Raw genomic sequence first — 10,209 nt, 5'->3', positions numbered from 1 at the left:
TGGGATTTCCTTTCAAGTGTCTTTGTTTCATTTTGCCAGTGGTGGGAGATTCTATATTGTTTTATACTAAATGAAACCCTGTCATTTAAACTGACTCCTGACTCATTTTCTCATCTATTGAGCCACAATTACAGCGTTTTTTGATAACGCACCACATACACTCAAATCTTTCTAACAACTTTAACTGTGTAAATGATGGTTAATCAAATCACTCCATCACAAAACAAAACAATAAAACATGGGCATGTGTCATTTTATGAGGTCAGTAAATATTTAGATAACTTAGACATTTAAAAATAACTGCTTAAATGGAGCTCATATACTTATTATGCTCATATTAAAAGAATTCAAGTTAATTTAATAGTTTGGGATAACTAATTCTAAAATTATTTTCTCTCTGAATGTTCAGTCATCAGATAAAGTAGGCTATGTTTCAGCGTTGCATGTGAAGGAAGGATGTGCAAAGCCAGTCATTTGTGATATATAGAGCCGGGTTAATTGTTAGCTGCTCAGATGCCACCCAGAATGAGTGTGTATAATCCCTGCTGTTATCGCTTGAAGATTCAGATCTGAGTTTGGGATAAGACGGAGCCCATCTAAAGGTAAGGAATCTTGTAAAAAGAGTAGGCTACACTAGATATATATGTATAATTTTTATATCATTGGCTTTCATGTCCTTGATGAATAAATATTGTGAAAACTGAATGGAAGTACGAGAATAATGTTGCTTTGTGGTGGAAGTAGATCGATCTTGTGGTGTGTCATTCAGCCATGACATGTTCACTTTGCTTAATAATAACTGATTTATTTCAAGGTTAGTTCATGTTTATCATTTTGAAGAATGGCAATGAGAACACTGATGCTGTTTGTTTCATTTATAGCCAAATGACAGATATATGTTTATATCATATATAATGTGCAGTATGTGGAGACTAGAAATTGTTGAAGCAAGTAGTTAAATAGTAACATTGCTGGAAGTTTGTGTACATGGGAAAACTACAATACGGTTACAATACATTGTTAATACATTACATATCAGCTATCATGAACTAACAATGAACACCCTCTTACAGTGTTTTTCGTTCTTCATTGTTAATTTCTACATACATTAATACATTTGTAACAATTCAAGTTGAATAAATTAACATTTATGAATGTATTGAACAAACACGAATAACAATAAGCAATAGTACATTTATAATTTGTCATATCAAGTATTTTTATGTATAATGATACAACAGCAAGCTATTAAATGCCTGTCTCTCTCTTTGAAACTCTATTGCCAAATAGAGATACATCTCAGAGCTTTTGAACTCAACAAATGAAAAGGAGAGACAGTAAAGATGAGTAGATCAGTCAGAGAAGCTCTTCTTGACTGTAAAATGTTGATTGGGACTCTTTTTCCCAGTCATTTCAATGGCAAAAAGTGTCCCAATTAACCCGAATTCACCCCATAAGGTATTTATAATGGACATCATGGAGCTTTACTGGCCTGTATTTATTTGAGCAATGGCTTGTACTGAGTTGCACTGGCAGTGCTTTTGATCTAAGCCTGTGTTCTGGTCTATCCTTGGCTTCACGCTGTCACCCCCTCTTTCCAACCAAACCATATCAAGTGTCTCTTTCAAAGGAGTATTGTGTTGGTCAGAGCCTGCTCACCTCTAGCCAATCCTGGTCCCTCTCCTCCTTCTTGTCACGTGTTTGCTGCAATCACGGTCAAGCCAGGAGAATGACTGAACATTGAAGGTCCCACCCACTTTTGTTGGTTATTAAACACATGAATTTGCTAATGGATCAAAACTTATCTGCTGGAAAAACTGAAAGCATTGCAGGTTTGTCTTTCGCCTCACGTCTCGAGTTGAACATGATTCTCATATGACGGTGGAATTGGTGGCACAGAAAGTAAGCTTGAGTTAACTTATAGTTTGTCTTTTCTAACTGCACCTGAAAAATTTGCACTCAGAAAAATATTTAATGCATTATTTTTGTTCAAATATTATAGCAAAGTTATAGATAATGTGATATTTATTGTGAGTAGTGAAAAATATTTTCTACAAGTTCTGATAAATGTTTGGCAGAAAAGGAAACAGTCATCTTAACTAAAGTATTTACTGTGTTTTTGTTTACAGTTGACTTTATTAGCAAAGTACTTTAAGAGAAGTTTAATTATTAAACTGAATAATGTATGTGAACTCTTCTAATGAGTTTACAGCAGTATTTTAATAGTATTTATTTTTTATTAGCCTATATATTTTTGTACCCATTTTTTTTGCAGCCAATAGTCTTTGCTCCTTGACTATAGTATAAACTGAACCTTTGACTATCACACCACAGTTGCTAGGAGACAAAATGATCTGAACTGAAGTGCATGTGGAGCAGATGTTATTGTGTATGAATAAACAGATCTGTCAGAGAGCTCATAACATCTTGACACTCATTCACTTGCATTAGCAACACCGAAAACATTATAATGTCTTCTTTAACCTTTAACTTTTCCTTTAGGATGCTTGAAGTAATCTGACATGATGAACTACACAAGCGAGCAAGACATCAAAACAACAAGAATAAATGTGCTATATTCCTTAGATCCAGATTCCCTACATTTCTATCTGTCTTTTAGTTCAGGTTCAGGCTCAGTAGATGTTGTTCTTGTTTATTTATTAATTAACTTATTAAAGATTTTCAATTGATCATAATATGTAATCGAGTTTGAAGTTAAGAGTATACTACAGTTTTGTCTGTATTTATTCAGGCTGACTGCACAAATTTAAAACTGGACTGTTGATCCTGTGAATGATGGGCGAGGATCTGAAAAAGGCGAACACTCAGAATGGGCGCATCCCAGAGGAAGCCAAAAAGCACGATCAGCCAAAAGCAGCGGTTCTGCATCAGAATGTGAGTATGAGAGAAAGAGAATCTTAGTCATTATGGGCACATTACACAGAAGAATGTGAAGAATGTTTAATGATCACTGGTTTCTGTCCGGAATCGATGCATGTGTGAAGGGTTTAACTGTGGGTTGACCTGGCGGTGCCTGTCGCCATCATTGCGGTGTAATCCCTTCCCTTCCTGACCCATCTGTTCGTTTTTTTTAACTCTCATTAAAGGGTTAGTTCACCCAAAAATGAAATTTCTCCCTCATGTCGTTCCACACCCATAAGACCTTCATTTGTCCTCCGAACACAAATTAAGATATTTTTGATGATCTGTGTATCTGTATTTGTGTATCTGATCCACACATAAGCAGCAACGTCACTGCACATTTTGAGGTCCAGAAAGGTATTAAAGACATCAATAAAATAGTCAACGTGACTACAGTGGTTCAACCTTAATGTTATGAAGCGACGAGAATACTTTTTGTGCGCAAAAACAAAACAAAATAACAACTTTTTCAACAAAGTTGATAAAGGCGATTTCAAAAGACCGCTTTGAATCACTGAAATCATGTGACTTTGGTGCTCCGAACAAAAGATTGTTTTATTGATGTCTTTAATACCTTTCTGGACCTCAAAAATGCAGTGTCATTGCTGCTTATGTGTGGATCAAAAATATCTTAATTTGTGTTCTGAGGACAAACAAAGGTCTTACAGGTGTGGAAAGACATAAGGGAAATAATAAAAGGAATTTCATTTTTGGGTGAACTAACCCTTTAATGACAAGTTGAATTATTTGTACTGTATGTAAATCTGCACGGTAATATGAATCACTTTGGGTAGTTCTAAAACTACTGCAACCCTTGTTCTTTATGTTTATCTTTATTTAGACAAAGCAATCAGGCAATATAAGTAGAAGCCTCATCTTCTCTGTGTTAAAGTGGTTTGAGATAATTTAGATCATTGTAATTAGGGATGCGCAGGTATAAAAGTATAGTGTAATAAATCTATGTAATAAATCTGGCAGATACGAGAAGGTGAATTTTTATTTGTTATGGCAGTTCTATAAAATAAAACACTAAAAACTAAAATCAATCATTTTAAATGCTACATGTGGGATATTTATGGTTGAGATATGCTAGATTATTCATGTTTTAAGGATTAACTTTAATGGCTAAGGTAACCTAAATGTAAAAATGCATTAAATGAGAATCCAACAGATACGATCAAATAAAAAATCCATGAGTTTTACCACCCGTGTGGTATTGATATATCATGCATCCCTAATTTTAATATCACGTTAACTTAATTACATAATCAATCCCTAACCCTTTAACCTTAACCCTGTCTGAATGTCTCAGGTGGGTCTCGTAAGTGGCATCTGTCTGATAGTGGGAACAATGATTGGCTCAGGGATCTTCATTTCTCCCAAATCGGTTCTGGAGGGAACTGGAGCCGTGGGTCCATCTCTGTGCGTGTGGGCGGCTTGCGGAGTACTGGCTACAATGGGTCAGTATCCACAAAACAAACACTTTATCTATGAGTTTGCACAAAAGCCTTGAGAAGTCTGATAAACCCTCATAACAAAGATAAAAGGGTGAGATTAAGCATAATCACGTCATGCATCGTGTCATATTTATCTCACCATATGACGCAACATCAAGACGTTTACTGCTTTATTAATCTGTGATATGTTTTTTTGTTAACACTTTACAATAAGGCTCAGTTTGTTAATGCATTAAGTAGGTATGATAAACTATCAATGAACAGTACTTTTACAGCATGTAATTGAAGTTAGTTAAGTTATATATTACTTTATTTTTGTTCATAATACATAAATACATAGTAAAATGAATTTGACAACTGAGATGTTAAATATTTATAAATTAACATTAACCAAGATTGTTACTTCATGATACCCAATGCATTAAATAATGTTAATTCTTATTGTAAAGCGTTACTCTTTTGTTTTGCTCCATTCATTGCAGCTGTTGTTTTCCCGCATTGTGTTACAAATATGTAAATCTACACTAAATCTTTATTTTATCCAGCACTTTCTGCTGAGATTATAGTTGGGCAAAGTCAAGGAGGTTAATCAGATATGTTCACTCACTCAGAAACCCTCAGTCAGTCTTTTAAAGTCACATACTGTTCAGGAAAATTCCCAAGACACAGAAATCCTCTTTAGTTTAATACTGACTCTGCCTACAGAAGACCTTTCGGTAATGGACTCATTGACCTCGACTTGAACACTGAGAAACTAAGAGGTTTGCATGTGCATGTGTGTGCAGGGGCCCTCTGCTATGCCGAGCTAGGCACAATGATCGTGAAGTCTGGCGGGGAGTATTCATACCTGATGGAGGGCTTTGGGCCAGTGCCGGCATACCTATATTCCTGGACCACAATCATCGTGTTGAAGCCTTCGTCATTTGCCATCATTGCCCTGAGTTGTGCCGAGTACGCCTCCACTCCATTTTACCCAGGATGCACTCCTCCTCAAGTGGTTATCAAATGCCTGGCTGCCGCTTGTATCTGTATGTACAAGTCTAGGCCCTGTTCATATTCCAATGACATTATTTTGGTCTAACCCTCTCTTTGTTCTCTCGTCAGTAATAATTACACTCGTCAACTGTCTGAGTGTGAAGCTGGCCTACAGAGTGCAGAACTTCTTCACAGCAGCCAAACTCTTGATTATTGCTATTATCGTGGTTTCAGGCATCGTTCTGTTGGCTCAAGGTATCTCTCTGTTCCCTGAGAACAATCAAACCTGCTTTCACCCCACCTCTCAATGCCAGATCTGTTTTTGTGACTCTCATCTTTTATGATGTTAGTTTTTATTGACTGACTTATATGACTTTGTTAAGGACAGCAGCATCTTATTATTCAATTAAAGGGACTGAGATCACATACACTTTGATAACAAAGAAATTTTATTTTTTCGATTATGTTGTAAAAGATTACTCATTGTAGACTATGCCCAAAGATTAGTATAGATGTGTGTTTAGATAAGGTGACCTCTGTAAATGTTCAATGTAAGATCAATAAAATATGTCTTTTTATTATGTTATAACTGTTTTTAGGCAATACACAGAATCTTAAAGACCCATTTGCAGGGGCAAAAACATCATTTGGAGCAATTGGCCTTGCATTTTACAATGGTCTCTGGGCTTATGATGGATGGTAAAGTATTGAGGAGCTCATATAATCTTGCACATGTGGCATATGAGGCTAATGTTAAGCAGCAGCGTACATCTTTTTGAAACTTGATACAGTAGATTCATAGAATCAACATTCTGGTGTGCTCTCGGCCCTAGGAATCATTCACACAATCTAATAATAAAGGAAATTATCATCTTATAATGAAATGCTTGTCAAACCTTAAATGCTGTGGAATCTGTTTTGAGTTGCCTGGACTTTCACCAGATCATTCACTTTTACCAGATCATTCATCTTTATCATTCTGAGAGAAGCATGTACAAGACCAGAAGTAAGCTTAAGTTAGCTATGGCAATTCATATCAAAGTTCTCTTTTCTTTCTTCATAGGAATCAGCTTAACTTCATAACAGAAGAACTGAAAAATCCATACAAGTGAGACTGAATTAATTCTGTTTTTCTAAAACATGTGAAATCTGTAATATAACAGTTACATAATTACATGTCCTCCATTAAATCTAGTCTGTCATACAGTGTTTAATATATAAATGTATATTTATTTATTTTTTAACAGAAACCTTCCCCTGGCAATCCTTATTGGGATTCCCCTGGTTACTGTGTGCTATATATTTGTCAACATTGCATATTTCACTGTCATGACCCCTGTTGAACTTCTACAGTCTTCTGCCGTTGCTGTGGTGAGTGTGTATTGGAATCAGAATCAGAATCAGAATGTGCTTTATTCGCCAAGTGTGCACAAACACACAAGGAATTTGTTGTGGTTTTCTACAGAAGCTCTTGGTACACACATACATATGACATGAGAACAGAAACATTTAAATAAGTAAACTAAGAAAAAAAATAATAAATAAGTAAAATAAAATAAATAATACTAAAGTGGTATACATCTGGATCAGAAGACATACAGATTTGTATTGTATATACAGCAGGATGAATAGAATATATATATATATATATATATATATATATATATGTTATAGTCATAGTCATAGTTCTACCATGGGAAACCTGGAAATATCAGGGAATTTTAAATCTGTGATTTCCAGGCCTTTGAACTCTAAACTCTAAATTCTACAGAGAATAAATATTTTCCCTAGTTCTAAAATATGTAATCAGCCAACAAATTTTGTTTTGCAAGGACAGTTTCTAAAAATGTTTCTTTTACTAAATCATTGGGTTCTCCACAGACCTTTGGTGACAGAGTGCTGTACCCATTATCATGGGTTGTGCCTCTGTTTGTGGTCTTTTCCACTTTTGGTGCAGCCAACGGTAGCTGTTTCACTGCAGGCAGGTTAGGAGATCTTTTATAAAAATTTGCACATTGGATTAAGTGCATGCTGAAAATTGTTTTCTGGGCATGACATTTACTATCTGTTGTGTCTGTTTGTACCTGTTAGGTTGACATATGTGGCAGGACGGGAAGGACACATGGTTAGGTTTTTGTCGTACATCAGCGTGAAACGTTTCACTCCTTCTCCAGCTCTGATGTTTAATGTAAGTCTCATGCAATATTCCATCCTCAACATTTTTTTTTTTTTTTTTGGACAAGGCTTATCGCAATATTTTGCCATATTACATCAATTATGCAAACTGTTTCAAACACATTAACATTATATTAGTTTTGTGATAAAATATTTGTTCTTGTATGTGATTTACAGGGTTTCTTGTCAATCATCTACATCATCCCAGCAGACATAAACACTCTCATCAATTACTTCAGTTTTGCTCAGTGGGCTTTCTATGGGCTCACATGCCTTGTGCTCATCGTTATGCGATTCACTAGAAAGGACCTTCAGAGACCTGTCAAGGTCAGAGCTCATTATGTATGGTGACACAGCATCATATGGCTGTATAAAAGAAACTATCATTCAGCATAATCATTTAGCAGATGCTATTATCCAAAGCAACTTTAAAATGACGAAGATCAAAAGCTATTTGTCATAAGACCCAACGATAAACTAAAAGGCTAGAGTAGCTAGAGGCTAGAACAGAAGTGTTCTGTTCTATAACGTTTACCAAAGCAAGTGCCTTTGTTTATGGTTTTGAATTAATTTTGTACTTGGAAAAGAGGTGTGTCTAAATAATGGATTGTTTCTTTCCTGTCTATTGCAGTAAAACATTCTGGATCACAAATTTTGTCTGTATTTTATATTGTCCATACATAGTTTCTGTTATCGAATGTGATAGACATTTGAAATTAAATGGAAAAATGTAGCTCTATGGGATAGACTGGATCAACCATAAATCTAATCTATTGTAAAATGGCTGCCCAACATGAAAATGTGTTCCTTTTGTTCCTCTCAGGTGCCGATAGTCATTCCTGCTTTGGTAGTGATTGTGTCCTGTTACCTGGTTCTTGCTCCGATCATAGACAAGCCTGAGTGGGAGTACCTGTACTGCACAGTGTTCATAGTCGGCGGTCTTCTCTTATATGTACCCTTCATTTACTACAAATTCAACTGGACTCGCCGAATCATGAGTAAGTAGCTGGAAATTACACTTTTGGATATATTCCAGCGAGCAAAATGTATGTTTGTCTTGATCCTTGATAAATCTGTAATTATGTGTTTTTTTCTTCTTCTGAATAATATATAACTTTTAAGGCTATTTTTAGTGGATGTTCACCCTTACCTAAACATTTAGTCAAGAAATGGCTTAATAATTAAATAGTAACTCTACCCAAATGCTAAATTCTTAAACTTCACCTGTTAACGCTTACAGAGCCACTCACTATGCACCTTCAGCTGCTACTGCAAGTTGTTCCAGCTGAAAAGATTGAGTGACAGATGTCAAACTGGAGGAAAGACAGACGTAATAGTCAGAAATGGACAGCAGATTGATCCGTGGAAATGTGGATAAAGGATCCTTAAAGGGAACATGGCTGCATATGGACAGTTTTTATTATTATTATTATTCAGAATGCAAGTCCATCCATTGTTTTTACAATGTATTAAAAGTCTTTCCCAGGTCACAGGGATGTTTTTACTTTCAAGAATGACACAACACTTCCATGAATGTCTGTAAATTCTGACTTCCAGTTTATCTAACTTATTATTGTGTAATTATATGCTTATAAGTTTGTTGTACAGGATAGTAATGATATCTTTTCCATGTTCCTTGAACTTAAATGCATTAATTGTGTTAATATATTGTCATTTTTTCACAGCAGAAGAATTCTTAGTCTTTAAGTAGCCTATTATAATTGTAGCTACTCGTAAAAGTGCAACAATGCGATACTGGAAGTAAAAATCCTATTCGTTTTCTCCATATGTGAACTGATTTTTAACAATAACTTTTAAAGACAGACCTGTTGTTAGCTTTTGTTGAGGCCTATTTTAATATGCACACATTTTTTAACTGCTCACCTTGAATTTTCATTTCAGTGGCAATTTGATGCAGTGATCCAGGCAGATAAGCAATGATTATGTTTCGAATAAGGAATAACAAATTTTATTCAATAAAATGTCACAATTTTAATATTTACTTGATTAATTTGTTTTTATAATTTTACAAAGTTTTTACAAAGCTAACCCCAGCTTGATGTATGTGATCTGACTATAAGGCCTTCACAAGGCTGGTCAGACGAGGGGCACTAAAAGAAAACCCCTGATGTCCCTCGGACTTCTGCTGGGTTGAGGACTTCCAGGTGGTCAAATTCCTCCAACTCATCTTTAATTGTAGACTGTAAAAGTAATGTACCTAGTATGAAAGTCAAATTAATCTGGAAAATTTAATCATCTTTAGCATCAGGATAAATTAATTAGTCTCCCTGTTGCATTCCCACTTTTGCTACTAAGCACTGAGGCGCTCGTCCATCCTTCCTCGGTTCTGACACGCTCTTTATCAGTTGGAGCAAACAGCGGGCTTTTAAGCCACCAGTTGAGTCTACTCAAATCTCCTCGTTGGTCCCCCTAAGGGATTCTTCTGCCTCTGCCAGCATTAGAGGCACACCTGGTTTGAACTCAGTGTGTTTCACTTTCCAATAGTGTGCATAGTGTGTATCTCACCGCACCACTCAGATGGTCCGGATTGGTAGAACGAACATCCTCCGTATTAACAGAACTGCTTTTGTTAGAGACATTATTTGCTCATCACCCAGTCCAGCCCTTCTTGGAGTGACCTGTGACAATTCATGTGGGTTGAGGGCTGTCCATACTCCAA

The 10,209-nt window shown here is 35.8% G+C and overlaps 1 protein-coding gene across 2 annotated transcripts; it reads left to right on the top strand.

The window, feature by feature from the left end:
- Positions 1-524: 524 nt before the first annotated feature.
- Positions 525-9,655, top strand: slc7a9 (solute carrier family 7 member 9). 2 transcript variants are annotated; one of them, XM_048184977.1, is made up of 13 exons: positions 525-602; positions 2,753-2,895; positions 4,235-4,382; positions 5,165-5,407; positions 5,484-5,609; positions 5,954-6,053; positions 6,418-6,462; positions 6,602-6,725; positions 7,236-7,339; positions 7,446-7,542; positions 7,707-7,856; positions 8,353-8,527; positions 8,770-9,655. In XM_048184977.1, the coding sequence occupies exons 2-13, from the start codon at positions 2,794-2,796 to the stop codon at positions 8,829-8,831; spliced, it is 1,476 nt and encodes a 491-aa protein (XP_048040934.1). In that variant the 5' UTR covers positions 525-602; positions 2,753-2,793; the 3' UTR covers positions 8,832-9,655. The 2 variants fall into 2 exon arrangements, with proteins under 2 accessions (XP_048040934.1, XP_048040933.1); XM_048184976.1 differs by lacking the exon at positions 525-602 and adding an exon at positions 1,521-1,902.
- The last annotated feature ends 554 nt before the right edge of the window (positions 9,656-10,209 follow it).

This window comes from Megalobrama amblycephala, linkage group LG3 (assembly GCF_018812025.1).
Source record: "Megalobrama amblycephala isolate DHTTF-2021 linkage group LG3, ASM1881202v1, whole genome shotgun sequence".
NCBI classification, from domain to species: Eukaryota; Metazoa; Chordata; class Actinopteri; order Cypriniformes; family Xenocyprididae; genus Megalobrama; species Megalobrama amblycephala.
The sequence above is the reverse complement of the archived record's forward strand: the minus strand, read 5'-3'. Positions and strand labels throughout refer to the sequence as shown.